Source organism: Myxine glutinosa, chromosome 11 (assembly GCF_964187855.1).
Source record: "Myxine glutinosa chromosome 11, kmMyxGlut1.1, whole genome shotgun sequence".
Classification (NCBI taxonomy): Eukaryota; Metazoa; Chordata; class Myxini; order Myxiniformes; family Myxinidae; genus Myxine; species Myxine glutinosa.
The window spans coordinates 24,125,342-24,147,533 of record NC_136271.1 but is presented as its reverse complement, the minus strand read 5'-3'; the positions used below and the strand labels follow the sequence as shown (position 1 = coordinate 24,147,533).

General features: G+C 42.2%; 1 protein-coding gene across 2 annotated transcripts; it reads right to left on the bottom strand.

The window, feature by feature from the left end:
* Positions 1-1,838: 1,838 nt before the first annotated feature.
* Positions 1,839-19,174, bottom strand: LOC137436503 (adenine phosphoribosyltransferase-like). Of its 2 annotated transcripts, none has more exons than XM_068130352.2 (5): positions 16,711-19,174; positions 9,595-9,695; positions 4,930-5,063; positions 4,749-4,827; positions 1,839-2,177 (listed from the first exon to the last, which is right to left on the bottom strand). In XM_068130352.2, exons 1-5 carry the CDS (start codon positions 16,812-16,814, stop codon positions 2,053-2,055), a joined length of 543 nt encoding a protein of 180 aa, XP_067986453.2. In that variant the 5' UTR covers positions 16,815-19,174; the 3' UTR covers positions 1,839-2,052. The 2 variants fall into 2 exon arrangements, with proteins under 2 accessions (XP_067986453.2, XP_067986454.2); XM_068130353.2 differs by lacking the exon at positions 16,711-19,174 and adding an exon at positions 16,445-16,567.
* Between the last annotated feature and the right edge of the window lie 3,018 nt (positions 19,175-22,192).

Here is a 22,192-nt window from a genome sequence, read left to right as displayed (position 1 = left end):
ACCTCTCTATGGGCTATCCTGACAGTTCAAATTTTGTTGATTCTCTCAATCAACTATACTTCCATGACTTTGGCTCTTTTTATTTATTTTAGGTCACCTGGAACATGGTCCAGGTGAAGTATTAGCATCGTGCGTTGTCCATCAGTCAGTCAGTGTGTAAACACCTGGATCTTCTTATCCTAAGCTACACACACGATTTTGATGAAATTTGACCACGACGTTCATCACCCGTATCAAAAGTAACAGTAGAAAGAGAGAGAGAGGAGGGGGGGGGGGGGGGGGACAAAATAGAGGGAGATTTGTAGAAACGAGGGATGTAGAGAGGAATGAAAGCAAGAGGTGGGCACATCGAATGAACAAGATGGATGCAGCCATAAACTCTCAATCACAGAAATAGATGAAAACGGTGGAACAAAAAAAAAAAAAAAAAATTGGAAACCTAGAAAGAAGTGCATTTGGGTAGGGGTAATGGGGTAGAAAGGATCATGGTTCTGTATGGGGATGACCTGAAATAGTGATGAACAACTGGCTTGAAGCACTGGAGGAAAGAATCAGATTGACGAGAATGTGGATAATGGTTCCACATGTTCTACAGAAAAAAAAAACGAATGAGTGGAGGTGAGCAGCGATCCTGGATTTAGGTCGTTTTACAAGAAGGGGGTTGATGGTGGACCGGGTGTCCGGAAAAGAGCAGAGGGTGCAAGACCAGAAAGGGCGCAGTAGAAGACAGAGTCCAGGAGCGGTTGGATACTGACTGGGAAGGTGAGTACACAGAGTGGGGTTTGGCACACAAGATTTTGAAGCAAACACAGAATTGAGGCATTCGGCCTTCTCACGAGCAGAGCTGGCTGTGGTGCCATTTGAAATTACTAGGGCATGCCCGTACTATATATATATCTAAAATTATATCCCCCCCCCTATTTACATGAAATGGTTTGGTCCAAAGCGAACGGCTTGCGAGTGGTGACAATCCCCCCCCTCTATTTACATGCAATGGTTCGGTCCAAAGCGAACGGCTTCCGGAGTTTGGTAAAGAAATCGCCATCGCGTACACAAACGCGCAGGAAAGCGAATGAATCGCAAATTCGTTTTTATTAGTTGTAAAACATAATGCCCAATTATTCAATTAGCGCCAACGTATTTTGGCTGTTTGCAATTTAATCGCAAGGCAAAGTAGAAAGAGAAGAGGGAAAAAAAGAAAAGCCTTGCCTTGCTGCAAACAGCTGCTGCAAACAACAACAACAGGGAAGGCTGCACTGTCCGGAAGTTGGCATATCGCAGTTACGATTATTTTAGTGTTAATGGCCAATTATTCAATTAGCGCCAACGTATTTTGGCTGTTTGCAATTTAATCGCAAGGAAAAGTAGAAAGAGAAGAGGGAAAAAAAGAAAAGCCTTGCATTAACGCATTAACGCTTGCATTGCATTAACGGTTCGGCACACGTGATAGCTCGCTGCTCTCTGATTGGTTGAAGCGTTTTTTGGACATAGCTCGGTAGGTACTTGTCCGATTAATTTCAAACCTTGAAAAGGCACATCCTCGGGTCCCCAGCAATATACCTGGCAAGTTTCAAGTATATCGGACCCGTGGTTGTCGAGAAACAGCGGTCACAGACAAACACACAGACACACAGACAGACACACAGAGATTGCTGGAATTATAGATAGATGGTCGTGGCGAAGGGGGAGTAAAATTCAGACATAATTGACAGGGTTGAGGAAGGAAAAGGCCTTTGTTTTAAAATTTCCTTCTTGATAATAAGTTCATGTGTGAAGAAGAAAAATGGTGCAAACATTTTTAAATTAGCTGCTCAAAATCGAAGAGGTTGGAGGATAAATATCAGGAATGTAATTTATTTTAAATGTGAGCTTACAATTTATATGTAAAGTTTTAAAAGGTAAAATTTTCTTATCTTATGACATGTGATTTAAAAGGCATAACAAGCCAACATTGCTGTACTCATCTTAAACTAGAATGAATCGCAATGATCAAAACTGAGGTTTCAATTAAGTTGTAGAGTCAGAAGGTGAGATACGGGTGCTTGCTCATAACTAAAGAAGATGGAAGACTTTGTCTATCTGACATGTCTGCAAACCAGGCAGCAGCATCACGACAAGATACTGCACCACCTCTCCCTGCATTTGTTTCACCAGTTTGCATGCCGCTTCCAATGTGCCTGCACCATGAAAAGACAAGATCAGGGGGAGTTTGACACGTTATTCGAGCAAAAGGCAACTAAACACAAATATCATACTACGGAATACTAGTCTCTGAAGGTAAGTGTCATGATCATCATCAGGAGAGATAATGAACATTTTAAAGGGCTGAAGGTAAAAACGTCGGTTGCAACTTCTTTCCCCTTGCAGTAAACATACTCGCAACCTGATAAAATCCATAGTAGATGCCAATAAAGTTTGGCTTCCACTAGAATTCCCAAAATTGTTATCATAAATCAGTCCAAGGCTAAAGCAAGTACAGGGGGACTCCGCAATAAGTCTCCCCACTATCCATCATTGCGCATGCAAGTCCATAAGTTACTTAGGACCATTTTCATTATACATCCAACAATTCCCTGCACTAACGTCCATTGGACGGAAGATCAGTTACCAGACGTCCCACCACACAATGCTTTGCGTACCAGCTTCCTGGCCTTCTGCCCAACAATGCACTGCATCCTCTCCCTCTCAGATTCTATCTCACACAGTGCATTGTTGGATTTAACGCCACGTTTACTGTATTTTTTATTTATTTATCTTTGTGTACCCTATGGCCATAATCGTTGAACAATGAGTGGTAAACAAAGTGGCAATGCAAAGGGTGAACTGCATGTAATTGGCAATGCACACGACTGGTCAAAAGTTTTAGAACACCTCAATTTTTCCACTTTTTATTGAAATTTAAGCAATTCAAGTCCAGTGAATAACCTTAAATGGTAGAAAGGTAAGCAGGAAACTGCTCGAGGTTAAAAAAAATTTATGTGAGCAAAAACGGGAAAATAATGTAAATTGCACAGTTATATTGTAAAAAAAAAAAAGGCTTTCTTCAGGGAACAAGTAATGGGTTAACAACTTACAGCTGTTCTGCAGCAATGTAAGTAAATTAAGCCTTGAAAGTTGATGCAAACAATTCCTACAGGTGTCCCAACCTCTGCTGATTACTTGATTACAAACCCCCTGTCTGTATTAAAGCAGCATTGGAACAGACTGTTATTACACCCTTTGAAGCATTATTTGGACAATATTGCACTGCAGGAATTAGTATATTGGAAACTGGAGGAAAGTCTGACAGGAAGAGGTCTGGCAGACCCAAAGCCACAACAGAATCAGAAGACAAGTTTCTGAGAGTCAACAGCTTGCGTGATAGGCGGCTCACAGGACAACAGCTTCAAGCACAGCTTAACACTGGTCGAAGTAAGCAAGTCTCAGTTTCAACTGTGAAGAGAAGACTTCGAGTTGCAGGTTTGACAGGTCGAGTGGCAGTAAGAAAGCCATTGCTAAGATGGCAAAATAAGAAAAAGAGGCTTGCCTGGGCCATGAAGCACCGCCAGTGGACTACTGAAGACTGGAAAAAGGTCTTATGGACCGATGAATCAAAATTTGAAATCTTTGGTTCATCACGCAGGGTTTTTTACGCCGTCGAGTAGGCGAAAGGATGGTTCCTCAGTGTGTGACACCAACTGTCAAACATGGAGGAGGAAGCGTGATGGTCTGGGGCTCTTTTGCTGGATCCAGAGTCGGCCACTTGCACAGAGTGACTGGCACCCTGAACCAAAAGGGCTACCACAGCATTTTGCAGCGCCATGCACTCTGGTATACGCCTAGTTGGTCAGGGTTTCATCCTACAGCAAGATAATGACCCTAAACACACCTCCAGGCGATGTCAAAACTACCTTCGAGGAAAAGAACAAGACGGTAGGCTTCAAATCATGGAATGGCCAGCACAGTCTCCAGACTTAACCCCCATCGAGCTGGTTTGGGATGAACTGGACAGAAGGGTGAAAGTAAAGCAACCTACAAGTGCAACACATTTGTGGGAACTTCTGCAACAGTGTTGGGAAGACTTCCCGAACAATGTTTGATTTCCATTGTAGAAAGAATGCCACGAGTGTTTTCAGCGGTTATATCTGCAAAAGGTGGCGACTTTGCCAGGGTCAAAAATTTAAATTAAATTTGGTTAAACAAAATAATTCTATGATTTATTTTTTTATCTCCAATTGTTTATTTGTTCCATGCTTAATTTCAGAGTACATTGAGACATTAAACTGAGTACATTTCAATAAAAAAACTGGAAAAATTGAGGTGTTCTAAAACTTTTGACCTGTCGTGTAAGTATAGTATAACTGGGTGTCAAATTGGACAAAGTTAAATATGCCGCCGACGACTGCTTAAACCATTTTAAAGAATGCCGACAAGAGCTGTGCAGAGTATGGTACGCGGGGTCCAACAATACACTATTTTAGATATAAAATAAATGAATTATCCACTTATTTTTCTACTTTATTAGATACAAACTTACAACTTGCATGTCTGCTAAAAAAAGATCTTGTGCATGGCAGCTGTTTTTGTGTAAGCTATCAATAACGCCTCTCCCAACCGAGTGGATAATCTTCAGACTATGTCATTGTTTCCTTCAAGTACTTGATCCACCATGATCAATACATTCACAATATAAACAAGACAAACGCGTGACCAGTCAAGATGCGAGAAATGCTATAGATTATCAGAAATACTCTCAATATACCCTTTACCTCCAGTAGCAATGACATCATCCACGATGATAACACGCTGGCCTGGCTGAATAGCATCTGCCTGGATCTCCATTTCATCCTGCATTTTAACACGACCAGCACCACCACAATCAAATATAAACATCAACTTTTTAATCAAAATCAGGGAGAATCTAGAGTCCTGCCAACATTGCATTCATACCTTTCCATATTCCAAGGAGTAGTTGGCCAAGACCGTTGCACCAGGCAGCTTACCCTTCTTGCGAACTGGTACGAATCCCACACTGAGGCGCTGTGCGAGTGATGGTCCAAACAAGAATCCCCTTGCCTCCAGTCCTGAAAGCAGCAAAAATTTTGGTGAGGTGGTGAGGAAAATGGTGGTGAGGGTAGGGGCTGGGGTTGGATGGAAGTTTACCAATATCTGATGTGATCTCCAATTGGAGGCTCATGATCTCAATATGGCTGATGAAGTGGGAAGGGGACATTAACATATTATATGCACAAAAGTGTCACCCACCCAGTTTATCAGTGTTTGGTATAACTCTTTGGTTTGACATCATCCATGGAACAAAAAAAGATGGAAAATTATTACCAAAAAAAACAGGATTCATAGGTACTAACACTTCCTCACCTACTTACACACCAAATATGCAACAACCTGGAGCCAATCACATGCATGTAGACAGCTCTTTATGGAAATAACAAGCAGGCACAGATCCCAAATATGGCAGGTGGGGGTGAGGGGAGGAGGAGGAAATATATTGCAGTACTCTAATGCCAATTTATAGAGAAGTTGAACCCAAAATCCCATATCATATTTATTTATAATATTGTAATGCGTATGGCTGAGGAAACGCATTGAAGATGATCCTCTGATATAAACAACCATAATCACACCATAGTCACGTGAAAAAGTAAGGACAGTAGAACACCCCATGTAAAGTTTTGACATTTTCAACATATTTCAACATACAGCAATTTCATCTTCATTTCAACAATATTGATAGATAAAGGTGATATAATATAACAAATATCATGAAACATTTACATTTTGTAGTCCATTGTATAATTTAAATAAACATAAATGCAAATTTCGCATGTGGAAAAAGTAAGTACACCCTTGGCTCTAATAGGTGGTATTGCCCCCTTTGGCAGAAACAACCTCAAGTAGGCGTTTCTTATAACTGTCTACCAGTCTCTGACATCGACTGGGAGAAATTTTTGCCCACTCGTCCATGCATAATTCTTTCAGCTGTGCGATGTTTGAGGGGTTTCTTGCATGCACAGCACGTTTCAAATCCCCCCACAACATCTAGATGGGATTTAGATCCGGGCTTTGACTTGGCCATTCCAGAACCCTCCATTTCTTTCTTTTCAGCCATTCCTTGGTGGATTTACTGGTATGTTTAAGGTCATTGTCATGTTGCAAGGTCCACCTTCGGTTGAGCTTGAACTCTCCAACAGATGGCCTCACATTATCCTCAATCACCCTCTGGTACAATGAAGAATTCATAGTGGATTCTATGATGGTGAGCTGCCCAGGCCCTGATGCAGCAAAGCTGCCCCAAACCATAATATTTCCTCCACCATGCTTTGCAGTTGGTATCAGGTTCTTGTGGACAAATGCTGTCTTTGGTTTTCGCCAAACATGTCTTCTGGTACTGTGGGAAATAGCTCTACCTTTGACTCATCTGTCCAGAGCACATTGTTCCAGAAGTGCTGGTCTTTGCCGAGGTGTTCATTGGCAAACTTTAGTCTTGCCCTGATGTTCTTTCTGGACAGCAAAGGTTTCCTCCTGGCACACCTCCCATGTCAATCAAATTTGTGCAGCCTCTTTCTAATGGTAGACTCGTGCACTTTGACATCAACAGTGGCAAGAGCTACCTGTAGGTCCCGTGATGACATTCTGGGGTTCTTAGAGACTTCTTTCAGCATCTTGCGGTCTGCTCTCGGGCTGAACTTGCTGGGGCGGCCTGGCCTGAACAAGTTGGTAGTTGTTTGGAATCTTCTCCACTTGTAGATGATCTTCCAGACAGTCGAATGATTGATTTCAAATTGTTTGGAGATCTTTTTAAATCCCTTTCCAGACTCGTAGGCATCTATAACCTTCTTTCTGAAGGCCTCAGAGAGCTTTTTTGATCTGGGCATGGTGACGCCGCACACTTCAACAACAAAGAGAAAACCAAACTAAATGTCAGGTTTAAATAAAACTGGTTCCTCCAAGATCCTCTCTAACGAAGTTCTAATCATTTGCACCTGAGCTGGTGCACCTGATTCTAATTTTAGGTATTTGAAGTAGTGATAAATGTCGGGGTGTACTTACTTTTCCACATGCGAAATTTGCATTTATGTTTATTTAAATTATACAATGGACTACAAAATGTAAATGTTTCATGATATTTGTTATGTTATATCACCTTTATCTATCAATATTGTTGAAATGAAGATCAAATATCTGTATGTTGAAATATGTTGATAAAGTCAAAACCTTACATGGGGTGTACTTACTTTTTCACATGACTGTATATACAATTCGAGAAGTGTGTTTGCTTGACTTCTATACATTCCTAAACCGCAGGATGGAAACTCCAAGGAGGAAAAACTGGAAAATTGGAAGGAAGAGGGATTTGGGTGGGGTTAACGAGGGTATAAAAGATCATCGTTTTGGATTGGGGAAGATCTGAGATGGTGGTCTTTGCTTTTAGTAATAAATAAGGATCACAATTCTGGTTGATTGTTTATAAGGGAAGCATCCTTGTGGGCATGGTGAACTCCCCTACACCCCCAAAAAACCCACAAAATCTGTGGAACAATAATGGAGTGCTACAATAATATCCTCAAACGGAAAGCTACGTAGATACAATATAGTTTACATGAATGGTACTCTGAAATTAGGGGAAGTTGGTGAAATGAGTTGGGAAGAAGTCCTTTTTGCAGCAACAAAAACATCAGAAGTTCTGAATTAGAATTTCTGGAATCTTTAATTGCATTGTTTTGAAAACGAAGTGGAATTGGGAAAGAGACCTGGGTAAGGGGAAGTGGGGTAGAAGAACGGTTAAGGGTGAGGTTGATGATTGCTTTTTAAAATCTGTTTATGGATTCTGTCTCTAATGCAGTGCAGGTTTCTTGGTGGTGTAGATTAACATGCACTCACGAGATACACCATGTACTGCACACATTCCTTGGCAAGAAAAGGAAAATAAACAATTGAAAAAAAGAAAAGAATTCAAGGTAGCGAATTGCATGCCGCATTGATAACTGGGTGTTGGCTTAGCGGTTAGGGTGCCGGCTTGGGATCCTAGGATCCTGGGTTCGAATCCCGGTCGATCGCTGAATATAACGCCAGGGGGGTTGACTCAGCCTGTCATCCTTCCGAGGTCGGCAATTTGAGTACCAGCTTGCTGGGATGAATGATCCCGGTGTGTACCCCGGTTTAGAATAGGTACACCGTATCCCTGCGCATCGTAAGGGTGTGACCAAGGGTTGGCGTCAGAAAGGGCATCTGGCCATAAAAACATTGCCTCAAACAGGGAACCATGATTGTCACGGGGCCCGCAAGGCTAACCCCCGCTCCAGCGGGGAAAATGGCCTTAAAACGATCATTCATTCATTCATTCATTCATTGATTAAGGTAAGGGCAGCATAGATGCCCCTGTAATTCACCGGAACAGTGCTGTCAAGCACGTTATCCTAAATTTTATTGAGGAATTGCTCGCAAAACATGCAGAGTTCAATCCTTCCAGAGCATCGGCGCTGCCGAAGCAGTTTTGGGGGAGAGGCGTCTCAAGGCAGTTTGCATTGTTTTTTTTTCCCAGAAGTCATCAGGACAAGAATTTCGAATTCTGCCAAGGTACCAGAACATAATGGTCTACTCTTATAAAATAGGCCAAGGGATCCTTTTTGTCCACCAACGAATGCTAGCAGATGGAACACCCGGCTCAACGTCCCTCTGGAAGACAACCACACCTACAAAAGCAACAGAATGACAGTTTATAATTGGATCAGCAATCCAATCCGGCAAGTTGAAGAGCTAAAAAACAAGGAGGTTACCTCAGAGTTATCCTATCAAAACATTATTGGCAAGAACAAAGTCCAATGTTTGTTTGTAGAAGAGACATGTTAAATACAAAGTCAGCTTTACACCTTCTGTAACCCGAGAGCTTTCGAGTACACTCACCCAGCAAGTTGTACTATCAAGACCAACTGAAGATAGGGCTGCCCTAGTTACAAATTAGAGAATATCAGGAACACCCCTCAAGTTATCTTCAAGATTGAGTAGCTTCAAAACAAAGAAAAAGTCAGGAGTGTAATGTATTATTTAACCGTCCATATGTTTTATACCTCTCCCACCTCCCCCCAAGCCCTCTCCCTCCCACAGTTCTCTCGATGGCCCTGCTCTCAAATGTTGTGTTTGTGTCCTTCCCCCTCTCTCCCCATATTGTCTACCGCTCCCCTTATTTTGTGTTTTATGTGTCGGTTTGTGTCGGTTTGACTTTTTGTGTGATTAATGTCAGCTCTTTCACGAGCCTCGATCTTGCATACAAAAAAAAATAAAACAAATAAAAACCGTACAAGTTTTCTCTGTCTTTGAACCTTTCACAATCAAGGTGATGCAGATAGTGTCAATATCTTCACCAATAGGTCAGGAACGGTTGGTTCGACCAAGTGAATCTGGTTATTAATTAGCAGAGGGGGGCCGGGGGAGACCATTGCAAAGTAACACCGCATTGGCTCTGGTTTTGTTTGAGGCCAACACAAGACAGAATGAGAAACAAATTTAAGAAACACGATTGATTTGAATTTGACTTTTCTCCTTTTGCAAGTTACGAGTCACACCTTATAACGAACGTGTCAAGTCTGTCCTTACCCATGACAAGGTCCACGGAGCCAAGTGTCTTGACATGTTCAGCGAAAAGATCAATGACTGTGCAAAAAGCAACGGGGTCAGCCAGGAGAGGACATATATCCCTGGGGAAACAGAAAGCAATCGTCCAACAACAGAAAAAAATTACATTTGGGCAATTACGTTGAAATATTACATTATAGTACCACTGCTGCACCGCTAACGTCATGGGACGGCGCTAGACGCAATCAGACCGGCAACGGACACAATGGCATGGAGATCTCTTGTGTCTGCGGCAATGTTGCCACAGTGATATGCCTGATGATGATAGCGATTAATTTAATTGCTGCTGTCAGCCAATGGCCCCCAATAAACCTTCCCACATTCCAACATTCTTATTTACCCTTTAAGACTCACTGATAAAACAATGCGTGATTTACAGGAGGATATCTTTATGATTTCCACTATGAAGGGTTAGCTGCGCTTTAATTTCACGATTGAAGATCTGAATTCATGCTGTGACAGATATTGAGGATGCTCGTCTCGTGATGCTGCATCTGCAGTATCATTGTCCACCACTCCGTATATTTCAATGAACTGTCAGACCTAAAATGCTGCCCTGGGAAACACCATGCATCACCGGTGTAGACTTGGATGTAACTCCGTTTCCTGCCACCCTCTGAGTGGGTCTGACAAATATGGCAATCCATTTGCGCAGCTGTCCACCGATCCCATACGACTCGGGTTATGTATCAAGTGATGATGAGGGACGCCATCAAATGCCTTTTTGTCGTCCAGAAATATGCAATTAAGACAGTGACCAGTATCCAATGAATGACAACTGCTTGAGAACTTTCATAAGTTGAGTAGTGCAAGAACGAGCACTCTGAAATCCGTGCTGGTCATTACCTAGGAGATCACTTCCACCTAGAACCGAGATGATTCACAAGTGCACCTCTGATGATTCTCTCCATCAATTTATGCATCACAGATGTCAAACTAACAGGACGGTAGTTTGCTGGGCTGCACTTTCCCCCCTTTTTGTACTTTGTTTTCAGGACCATGGTACTGAAACATCCTAAAAGAGTTTATCAAAGATAACCTTGAGGGGTTTGCAAATTTCCTGATGAATCGCTCCCTCAATACCCACGAGTGCAATGCATCAGGACCTGCTGACTTGTCGATGTCTAATTTGGTCATGTGTTTGACAATTTTCTCCTACGTAAACTCCACCTCATTGAGGCCAAATACAGTCATGTGAAAAAGTAAGTACACCCCATGTAAAGTTTTGACTTTTTCAACATATTTCAACATACAGCTATTTGATCTTCATTTCAGCAATATTGATAGATAAAGGTGTTATAATATAACAAATATCATGAAACATTTAAATTTTGTAGTCCATTGTATAATTTAAATAAACATAAATGCAAATTTCGCATGTGGAAAAAGTAAGTACACCCCTACATTTATCACTACTTCAAATACCTAAAATTAGAATCAGGTGCACCAGCTCAGGTGAAAATGATTAGAACATCGTTGGAGAGGATCTTGGAGGAACTTGTCTTATTTAAACCTCAGACATTTAGTTTGGTTTGCTCTTTGTTGTTGAAGTGTGCGGCGTCACCATGCCTAGATCAAAAGAGCTCTGAGGCCTTCAGAAAGAAGGTTATAGATGCCTACGAGTCTGGGAATGGATTTACAAAAGATCTCCAAACAATTTGAAATCAATCATTCGACTGTCCGGAAGATCATCTACAAGTGGAGAAGATTCCAAACAACTGCCAACTTGTTCAGGCCAGGCCGCCCCAGCAAGTTCAGATTGAGAGCAGACCACAAGATGCTGAAAGAAGTCTCTAAGAACCCCAGAATGTCATCACGGGACCTACAGGTAGCTCTTGCCACTGTTGATGTCAAAGCGCACGAGTCCACCATTAGAAAGAGGCTGCACAAATTTGATCTACATGGGAGGTGTGCCAGGAGGAAACCTTTGCTGTCCAGAAAGAACATCAGGGCAAGTCTAAAGTTTGCCAATGAACACCGAGGCAAAGACCAGCACTTCTGGAACAATGTGCTCTGGACAGATGAGTCAAAGGTAGAGCTATTTGGCCACAGTACCAGAAGACATGTTTGGCGAAAACCAAAGACAGTATTTGACCACAAGAACCTGATACCAACTGTAAAGCATGGTGGTGGAAATATTATGGTTTGGGGCAGCTTTGCTGCATCAGGGCCTGGGCAGCTCACCATCATATAATCCACTATGAATTCTTCATTGTACCAGAGGGTGCTTGAGGATAATGTGAGGCCATCTGTCAGAAAGTTAAAGCTCAACCGAAGGTGGACCTTGCAACATGACAATGACCCTAAACATACCAGTAAATCCACCAAGGAATGGCTGAAAAGAAACAAATGGAGGGTTCTGGAATGGCCAAGTCAAAGCCTGGATCTAAATCCCATCGAGATGTTGTGGGGGGATTTGAAACGAGCTGTGCATGCAAGAAACCCCTCAAACATCGCACAGCTGAAAGAATTCTGCATGGAGGAGTGGGCAAAAATTTCTCCCAGTCGATGTCAGAGACTGGTAGACAGTTATAAGAAACGCCTACTTGAGGTTGTTTCTGCCAAAGGGGGCAATACCACCTATTAGAGCCAAGGGTGTACTTACTTTTTCCACACGTGAAATTTGCATTTATGTTTATTTAAATTATACAATGGACTACAAAATGTAAATGTTTCATGATATTTGTTGTATTATATCACCTTTATCTATCAATATTGTTGAAATTAAGATAAAATAGTCCGGAAGATGTTGAAATATGTTGAAAAAGTCAAAACTTTACATGGGGTGTACTTACTTTTTCACGTGACTGTATATATAGTCTGTATTCTCCAATAACAATGTAAACTACAAGTCCTCAACGGTAAACACACTTGCAAAAACCGTGTGTCTCTCCTTTCTGTAGATAATTTTCCATCATAACTCCATTGTCCTGTCATAACTTGGGTATTCTATTTCCATTTTTTTTTTTACAGGATCTGAGGTTCGTGGTGGAGTTTCAGTCGACATCGACATACAGACGAATACACGAGACACAACATAGGACTGTTAAATGAGCCCCTGAGTTTGGGGGAAATGCCGTCACTTCCTGGGGCACTCTGGGTACCGGGCAACGTTCCAACAACACGCCGCCCTATTTACCGCACTCAGCCTGGCATTTCCTAGAGGATATTTCTCCTCCCCATGGGCGCCATCCTATGGGGATTGTCCGTGCTCTTATCCTTTTAAATGCTGAGCGCCAAGCAAGGAAGCAGCATGTATGTGTTAACTTTTAAGTTTTTGGTATGACTCGGCTGAGGTTTGAACCGACGATCTTCAGGACTTGGAGCAGATGCTCCAACTGGTGTGCTCCAAAGAGTCTGGCTTTTGACTGGTTTCTCACATAACTCCAGAAGCTCTTCGGGTTCACCTTCACGTCTTGTGCTTCTCAAAAATTCCTTTTGCCTGCCTAGTGGTAGAAGTAGCTTCATCGTGTACTTTAACAAATTCCCTCCTGTTCTTTTGTTACTTTTTCACTTCCTGTGCTTAACCCATACTGCTTGCAGAGCATCTTCAATAATCTACTGGGGTTTATCTTTCACAGCATTCCTCTGTACTGGAACAAATTCCTCAACGCAAGCCCTCATCATGCTTTCATAAAACCTCCATGCTCCTTCCCCTGTGGTATTCTGCATATTTTCATCGCAGTCAAATATACTTGGTATCTTCCTCATGCTCTCGATCTCTGTGCTATTATCTCCTATAGTTAATCCTGCTGCATCTGGTAGCAAACATCCAACTCAAAGTACAATGTCATGTGGTCAATCCTTCCTATCGGTGGACATGTCCTCAAATTCAATGTTGATTCCTCTTCATTTGATAATACCAAGTCCACCAAACTTGGCCCTTGCCCATTACAAATCTGTGTGGGTTCACTGACATGCCAGTAGAAAACAACAAGTCATTTACACAGTCCAAGCGTAAACTTGAGTCTCTGTCATCAATTCTTGTTAGTGTTCTCCTCTTCTTCCCTTTATAAGGGGTGAGGTCCGATGGTACCAAGCTTCTCCCCTGCCTTGACCACGATACTCCTCCACTTCCTTCTGTCTTTAGCCATCTCTCTCCTCTCTCCAACCACCCCCACCTTACTGATACCCATCTTCACACAATCCTCCCATCTCAACCACGGTCGACCTCTTTTCCTCCTGCCTTGCTCCCACAACGTATCCGCTCTCTTTCCCATTCTCTCTTCCCCCATCCACATCAAATGTCCAGCCCATCTCAGCTAGCATTTCACCAATCCTTGATTAGTCTGCGACATCAGTATGTTGTCTTTATTTGGGGTAATGTACATATCTAGATCAGAGGCTTTTTTCAATAATAAACACAAGTCGGCATTACTCATGGGCTGGCAGGATGGCCCAAAGTTACGCACACTCATCTCTAAGCTGTTTAGCCTGGGTTGGGATCTCAGCACAACTATAGATTGTCATCCTGATGTTTTGCATTCTGGGGGAGGCATCAATGTGTGTGTGTGTCATCCCTTGGATGGACATTAAACTGTGCATCCTGTCTGTCATCGTTAGTTGGTCGACGGTAAAGATCCCACGGTGTCCTTCGTGAAGACGAGGCAAACTGTAGGAGAGCTATCGCCGGAACCCTGAACAAGATCCTGTTCTAACCTATAGAGGGCATTGATTGCATCAGCGGCACAGCCACTCCCTCAGCCAATGATGCTACCCCGCAGCCTTGTGCTGCATACGTAAGAAAATAATTGTTCATGGTAAAGCTTCGACGTAACAAAGAAGAAGAATTGTTCATGGTAAAACTTCGATATAAGAAAAAAAGAATTGTTCATGGTAAAACTTCGACGTAAGAAAGAAGAATTGTTCATGGTAAAACGGTGACATAAGAAAGAAAAATTGTTCATGGTAAACCTTCAACATAAGAAAGAAGAATTGTTCATGGTCAAACATTGATGTAAGAAAGAAGAATTGTTCATGGTAAACCTTCAACATAAGAAAGAAGGATTATTTATGGTAAAACTTTGACATAAGAAAGAAGAATTGTTCATGGTAAAACTTCAATGTAAGAAAGAAGAATTGTTCATGGTAAACCTTCAACATAAGAAAGAAGGATTATTTATGGTAAAACTTCGACATAAGAAAGAAGGATTATTTATGGTAAAACTTCAATGTAAGAAAGAAGAATTGTTCATCGTAAAGCTTCAACATAAGAAAGAAGGATTATTTATGGTAAAACTTCAATGTAAGAAAGAAGAATTGTTCATCGTAAAGCTTCAACATAAGAAAGAAGAATTGTTTATGGTCAAACATTGATGTAAGAAAGAAAAATTGTTCATGGTAAACCTTCAACATAAGAAAGAAGAATTGTTCATGGTCAAACATTGATGTAAGAAAGAAGAATTGTTCATGGTAAACCTTCAACATAAGAAAGAAGGATTATTTATGGTAAAACTTCGACATAAGAAAGAAGAATTGTTCATGGTAAACTTCAATGTAAGAAAGAAGAATTGTTCATGGTAAAGCTTCAACATAAGAAAGAAGGATTATTTATGGTAAAACTTCGACATAAGAAAGAAGAAGGATTATTTATGGTAAAACTTCAATGTAAGAAAGAAGAATTGTTCATCGTAAAGCTTCAACATAAGAAAGAAGGATTATTTATGGTAAAACTTCGACATAAGAAAGAAGGATTATTTATGGTAAAACTTCAACAGAAGAAAAAAGATTTGTTTATGGCAAAATTTCGACTTAAGAAAGAAGAAGGATTATTTATGGTAAGACTTCAATGTAAGAAAGAAGAATTGTTCATGGTCAAACGTTGACGTAAGAAAGAACAATAATTGTTCATGGTAAAGCTTCAACATAAGAAAGAAGGATTATTCACGGTAAAACTTCGACGTAAGAAAGAAGAATTGTTCATGGTCAAACGTTGATGTAAGAAAGAACAATAATTGTTCACGGTAAAACTTCAACGTAAGAAAGAAGATTTGTTCATGGTAAAGCTTCAACATAAGAAGGAAGGATTATTCATGGTAAAACTTCGACATAAGAAAGAAGAATTGTTTATGGTAAAATTTCGACAAAAGAAAGTAGAATTGTTCATGGTAAAATTTCGACTTAAGAAAGAAGAAGGATTATTTATGGTAAAACTTCAACATAAGAAAGAAGAATTGTTCATGGTAAAGCTTCAACATAAGAAAGAAGAAGGATTATTCATGGTAAAACTTCGACGTAAGAAAGAAGACTTGTTCATGGTCAAACGTTGATGCAAGAAAGAAGAATTGTTCATGGTAAAACTTCGACATAAGAAAGAATAACTGTTCATGGTAAAACTTCGACGTAAGAAAGAAGGATTATTCATGGTAAAACTTCGACAGAAGAAAGAAGAATTGTTTATGGTAAAATTTCGACAAAAGAAAGCAGATTGTTCATGGTAAAATTTCGACTTAAGAAAGAAGAAGGATTATTTATGGTAAAACTTCAACATAAGAAAGAAGAATTGTTCATGGTAAAGCTTCAACATAAGAAAGAAGAAGGATTATTCATGGTAAAACTTCGACGTAAGAAAGAAGACTTGTTCATGGTAAAACTTCGCTATATGATACCGAACAACAATTTAGAACCTCCACCCATAATTCAATGCACCCAAACTGACTCTTGGAAAGAGTATTAACCCATGTTACCTTTTGCTGCCATCAAAGTACGAGTACGACTGAACTATATTCTGTACAACAACTGAACAAGTCGGTTGTGCCGAATCAGCTTCCTTGGTTTGGGTTACAATCCTGGCCGGGTCACCACTACTCACCGACTCGGGAAGTGACGGGATACCCGTACCATGTTCAGTGTGCCGGCGATAACTCGCCTGCTCTTCTGTACAACACTGTGGGATCTTTAAGGTCCACTAACTACCCACATTGATGCCTCGTCGTGCCTGTGAAACACCAGGATGACAGTTTATAGCTGGGCGTAGATCCTAACTCAGGCTGGACCGCTCAATGGCTGCACTGTCAGCCTTCCATAGAATAACCGTGAAGAAGAAGAAGCAGTTATTTGAAACTCCGCGACTCTTACTTATAAACGATTCCCGGTTTGGGGAAGTCGGGAAAATCTCGTATTCGCCGAGAAATCAAACCCAGCTTCGAGTCTCTGTCCACCATTCCCGAACTCATGGCCATGCGTGTTGCTCCGCTCGTATCCAGCCTCGAAGTTATGGGTAATGATTAATGAATGATCCAAAAGGTTGCACGCAACTTTGGGTTACCCTTGTGGGACTTGCGACGCCTGTAGTCTAGGACCTGGCTTAGACATGTATGCACATAATTTAGGAGAGGATAACTCAACTGTTATAGGCTAATATGACCCCAAGGAACAACTTGGGGGATGTGTGCCAAAATCTCTATCCGGGACGAAAAGCCCGAAAATGACCACGCCCTTTTAAAATGACCACGCCCTTTTTCATCAGAAGTGCGACTTCCGACATAGCTGTATCTTCGAAACCGTTGGAGCTACAGATTTTCTGAGGTGCTCAAAATGTTCAGAATGGCCATGTTTAGGGGGATCATAGAAGAGTGTAAAATTTCTAATTTGATATTTTACGAGAAAATGGCTAAAAACCGTTAGGTCAACTTATTACCATACAACTACCTACATACTGGAATTGCCATATATTTATTAACTTAAACTTTCCGGACTTAGAGCAAAGTTAGAACATTTGTGTCATCGACTAGAGTTGAACTGACAATTTGCAATTTGAACAACACAAGGGATTTTTTAAAAAAAAAGAAAGCGAGCATTTGGTTAATATAAAGAAATACTATTTTCAATCATTACATACTATTTATCAATGGAATGTGAACTTAAAATAAAAAATAAAAAACAAAACTTATTACTTTAGTAGGCAGCAGTATCTGGAGAGCTTAAATGTTTCAAAGATCAGCAGGGAAATTGTCCAACAGCGAACAATACAACTTTTAACACCACATTAGTACTGTTTATGTGTCATGTAAACCAGGGTCAGGAACATGAAGAGTGACACAACAGAGTCCAGGTATGAGGATGATGAGCAGCGTTCATTCAGTGATAGGGTTTTTACAACAATCACCTCCCTTGCATTTCCAGTACTTGCAACGCTTGATCGCAGCTACCCTGCAGGGACACCCATTCTTGCGAGCACATTTGCCACACGTGCAGGGATCTGGCAGGCCTTCGGGTTTTGAGATCACAATCTCAGGGACTAATAAACTGCCCCCTTCTTACAAAACCATAAGACTCGGCATTCATAATCAAGGTGGCGTCTCTAAATGGGGCTTGGACCCACAGCTGCTGTTGGTGATAGCCTCTATGGATATGTTTCCTTGCATTAGTTGAGGTGCAAGTGGTTCTCTCAAAGTCCATCTTGAGGGCATTGCTATCAAATGCAGCGAGACGCAGGTCGTCAAATGTCTTCAGGTCTGTTGATGATTTGAGGCTGATACCTTGTAGTTGGTGGGTATCTCCCCGCGCTCCTTCACTGCCCCCATCCTGATGAGCTGTTGGCAACTGACTTTAGACCTAAGCTTTACTGTGGTCCGGCTCTGAGTGGCAAGGGGCCTTGCAGAATCTCACTCTCCTCTGATGGTTTCTCCCGATTAATTGGAAAATTTTGGAAGAGAACAAGGATGGTATCGTGTGTGGAGCCTGTTCCTGCCAGGGTGCTTTCATTGCGATCAAAGTTGTCAAATGCCCCATTTAGTGGGCTTGTTGCTTCAAGGACAGCGGGAAGAGGTACTCTGTTGTCACCTGCTGTAGTGATGATCCGTTCAGCGAGGTCCACATCAATCCTCTTGACTGTGTTGTAGCTGACACACATTCCGTGATGGTTAAGAGCGGTCACTAGCTCTTTTGATCGTGTCAGACTGTGCACTCCATGAGCCACCATGACATGGAAAGGTGTTGGTTCCTTGCCATCAGTCAGGATGTAGTGCAGAATTTGAAAGACTACATCAGTCTTCAGCTGAGAGGTTGTTTTCCCCTTGAAAATATAGGAGCAAAACTCCTCCTATCTTGGTGGTGGGTTCTTAATGAATCTGTCCATGGACAGTTGGAGGTCTTGGGGCTCACAGAAGCTCATCTGCAGTCCAAACCTGTATTCTTTCAGCTCCTGCGCCAGCTCAGTTGCAACCCGTTTGACAGGTGAAACTCTCAGGGACTCTACCAAGGCCTCTGGAGAACTCTTGGTACAAAGTACCATCTGGGATATTTGTTTGTTATTTGGGTATGTAAAGCAGACGGCATCTCCATACAGCTCGATGATTAGCTTCTTTACAGCTCTGTTTGACACTATTCCAGCTGAATCTTCATTTAGCCTGTCTCTGATGGAAGTCAGACTGTGTGCTGACCTACTAAAATCAAGCCCAAGGGCTAAAAATCTAGCCTTGAAGGAGTCGTCTCCGGTTGTTACCGAATCCTCCATTTCGAGGTTTTTCAGTATTTCCTCAATTTTAGCGTGATATTTATTGAAATAGCCTTTACAACAATGGTCGTGATATCGGATATCAGCCGCAAAAACATCATCGAGCTCACACATTGCCGCTGTTTCAGTGTGCACTTGGTCCTTGAACAACATGGCCGCATTTAGTAGTTTTTGGGCCATCGGCTTTTCACAGATTCTGAACAATGTGTGTATTTTATTCTGTTTAACTGTCTTGCAACATGCACCACAAATGATACAGACATTTGTAGTTACACTGGACTTGAATCTCTTGCTGCGTCGCTCAGATGTATCATTAATAAGCCCCTGCTGAGATGGTTCTGATTGTTCTAATGGTTGGGTTATGCTGCCAGTCTTAGCCATATCCCTTTGAAAACTTCTGTAGCAAGATGAGATGTGGTATTTTATGATACCCTGCTCTTGCACCGTCAGTCGAAGAACCCTAGCAGCTCGAGTGTCATTACTCTCTGTTTGTTTGGCAAGCGAAACAATATACCCCCTGCCGATTTCACCACTAGAGAGGTACTCAGATCGCTTCTTCTTCTGGCATAGGATGCACTCCTCGAGATTGATCGGCTTGATCGGCTTAGGTGTAGCACAAGGAGCAGTGAGAGGTACTCGGATCGCTTATTCTTCTGGCATAGGATGCACTCCTCGAGATTGATCGGCTTGATCGGCTTAGGTGTAGCACAAGGAGCAGCGAGAGGTACTCAGATCGCTTCTTCTTCTGGCATAGGATGCACTCCTCGAGATTGATCGGCTTGATCGGCTTAGGTGTAGCACAAGGAGCAGCGAGAGGTACTCGGCTCGCTTCTTCTTCTGGCATAGGATGCACTCCTCGAGATTGATCGGCTTGATCGGCTTAGGTGTAGCACAAGGAGCAGCGAGAGGTACTCGGATCGCTTCTTCTTCTGGCATAGGATGCACTCCTCGAGATTGATCGGCTTGATCGGCTTAGGAGTAGCACAAGGAGCAGTGAGAGGTACTCGGATCGCTTCTTCTTCTGGCATAGGATGCACTCCTCGAGATCGATCGGCTTGATCGGCTTAGGTGTAGCACAAGGAGCAGCGAGAGGTACTCGGATCGCTTCTTCTTCTGGCATAGGATGCACTCCTCGAGATTGATCGGCCTGATCGGCTTAGGTGTAGCACAAGGAGCAGCGAGAGGTACTCGGATCGCTTCTTCTTCTGGCATAGGATGCACTCCTCAAGATTGATCGGCTTGATCGGCTTAGGTGTAGCACAAGGAGCAGTGAGAGGTACTCGGATCGCTTCTTCTTCTGGCATAGGATGCACTCCTCGAGATTGATCGGCTTGATCGGCTTAGGTGTAGCACAAGGAGCAGCGAGAGGTACTCGGATCGCTTCTTCTTCTGGCATAGGATGCACTCCTCGAGATTGATCGGCCTGATCGGCTTAGGTGTAGCACAAGGAGCAGCGAGAGGTACTCGGATCGCTTCTTCTTCTGGCATAGGATGCACTCCTCGAGATTGATCGGCTTGATCGGCTTAGGTGTAGCACAAGGAGCAGCGAGAGGTACTCGGATCGCTTCTTCTTCTGGCATAGGATGCACTCCTCGAGATTGATCGGCTTGATCGGCTTAGGTGTAGCACAAGGAGCAGCGAGAGGTACTCGGATCGCCTCTTCTTCTGGCATAGGATGCACTCCTCGAGATTGATCGGCCTGATCGGCTTAGGTGTAGCACAAGGAGCAGCGAGAGGTACTCGGATCGCTTCTTCTTCTGGCATAGGATGCACTCCTCGAGATTGATCGGCCTGATCGGCTTAGGTGTAGCACAAGGAGCAGCGAGAGGTACCTCATCCTGAATATAAAATAAACATGTTTCAAATTCTCGATCGGCATGGGATATCACTATCACCAATACAATTATACTACTATTAGATTGCTAGGCAAAGCTAAGACTAAAGTTTGCTCTACCATCAAATATTTTCCACCTCCAACAAAAGACCCCTCTTGGCCTCGAATCCACGGTAGAGGTGGAACCACAACTGTACTGTACTGGGTGTACTGTACTGGGTGTACTGTACACTGTACTGGGTGTACTGTAACATGCGCAAACTGCACAATGCGTCTCCTTTAACTGCATCCTCCCTTTACCGTGGCGTGGTGCCTTTCTACTTTTCTAACCCACAGAAGCCACAGATATAAGACTAGGTAAATAAATTAAAGCTTGTCTTACCATTTCGCTGTACTTCAGTGGGATGTTATCTCTGTGACACTGGATGGATAAGTGGTTCTCTCACTGTTTCACTCTCTCCGGATCTTGTAGCACTGGTGCTATGAAGCAGTCTTGTGAGTTTATAATTGAATGATTATATTAATGCGTAGAGGACCTGGCTTAGACATGTATGCACATAATTAGGAGAGGATAACTCAACTGTTATAAATATATGGCAATTCCAGTATGTAGGTAGTTGTATGGTAATAAGTTGACCTAACGGTTTTTAGCCATTTTCTCGTAAAATATCAAATTAAAAATTTTACACTCTTCTATGATCCCCCTAAACATGGCCATTCTGAACATTTTGAGCACCTCAGAAAATCTGTAGCTCCAAGTTCTCCAACGGTTTCGAAGATACAGCTATGTCGGAAGTAGCACTTCTGATGAAAAAGGGCGTGGTCATTTTAAAAAGGGCGTGGTCGTTTTTAAAAGGGCGTGATCATTTTCGGGCTTTCGTCCCGGATAGAGATTTTGGCACACATCCCAAGTTGTTCCTTGGGGCCATATTAGCCTATAACAGTTGTTATCCTCTCCTAAATTATGTGCATACATGAATAAGCCAGGTCCTCTACTACTGTAGGGAACCCGAAGATTTCTCCCACTTATTTATGGTATGTCGCTAAAAATGACGGACCGAGGTTGCTCCTATTTAAAATCGTTAGAGAGGAGGGGGTCGGTGGGTCTGACCTGCCCATCATTTTTGGTCATTTAAACCAGAAGCATCCTCGTTTGTGAAAGGCGGTCCTAAACTTTGTGAAAGCGTGTGGGAGACCTATATAGTTTTATGGATGTCCCATAGGCCTCCTTTTCGATAATTTTTTTTGCAAAACAGTGATTGTTCAGG